The sequence below is a fragment of the Frankliniella occidentalis genome, unplaced genomic scaffold (genome assembly GCF_000697945.3).
Source record: "Frankliniella occidentalis isolate FOCC.00 unplaced genomic scaffold, Focc_3.1 Scaffold534, whole genome shotgun sequence".
NCBI classification, from domain to species: Eukaryota; Metazoa; Arthropoda; class Insecta; order Thysanoptera; family Thripidae; genus Frankliniella; species Frankliniella occidentalis.
Genome location: NW_026267651.1, coordinates 1 through 478, shown reverse-complemented (window position 1 = coordinate 478; position 478 = coordinate 1). Strand labels below are relative to the sequence as shown.

The window sequence follows — 478 nt, the reverse complement described above, 5'->3', positions numbered from 1 at the left end:
ATGTTTTGTGGTTTATTCCAGGTGTGCGTCGCCTGCTGTTTGAAGATCAATGAAACTGTCCCATGCGGCCATTGCGGATGGCCCCTTTGCAAACGTAGCTGCCCCTATCTTGATCGCCACAACATCGAATGCGATGCTTTATTAAAACCTTCAGAACATTCACTAATGGAAAATCTTAGTGTATCTGCCATGCTTGGTGGTATGCTCTTTCCTATAGCGGGTGTATCAGGGGGAGACACGCCAGTGTTGCGGATTTCTAGTGATACTTACTTTACACCTACAGATTTATTCACTCCTTTCCTTCAACTCGCGGAGCTGCATGCACTCGGCGCGGTTAGGATTTGGAAGGCGTTTGAGCAGGAACACGGGCCCCGTCTCCTAAATCTGCAGCATGAGATAGCGATGCCATCATCTGAAAATGGAACGGTAAGAGAAGGGGATCACCAAGCAGGTGTCTTTCAGCACCGTCGCCGCGCGA

At 49.4% G+C, this 478-nt stretch overlaps 1 protein-coding gene across 1 annotated transcript in view; it reads left to right on the top strand.

The window, feature by feature from the left end:
• Positions 1-426, top strand: part of LOC113215908 (uncharacterized) — a gene marked incomplete at its 3' end in the record, with an annotated part of 1,216 nt that extends 790 nt beyond the window's left edge. The window contains exons 2-3 of the mRNA XM_052275192.1: positions 22-199; positions 284-426. Of these exons, the coding sequence (XP_052131152.1) occupies positions 22-199; positions 284-426 (321 nt within the window). The remainder of the gene's footprint in view (positions 1-21; positions 200-283) is intronic.
• Positions 427-478: the final 52 nt, after the last annotated feature.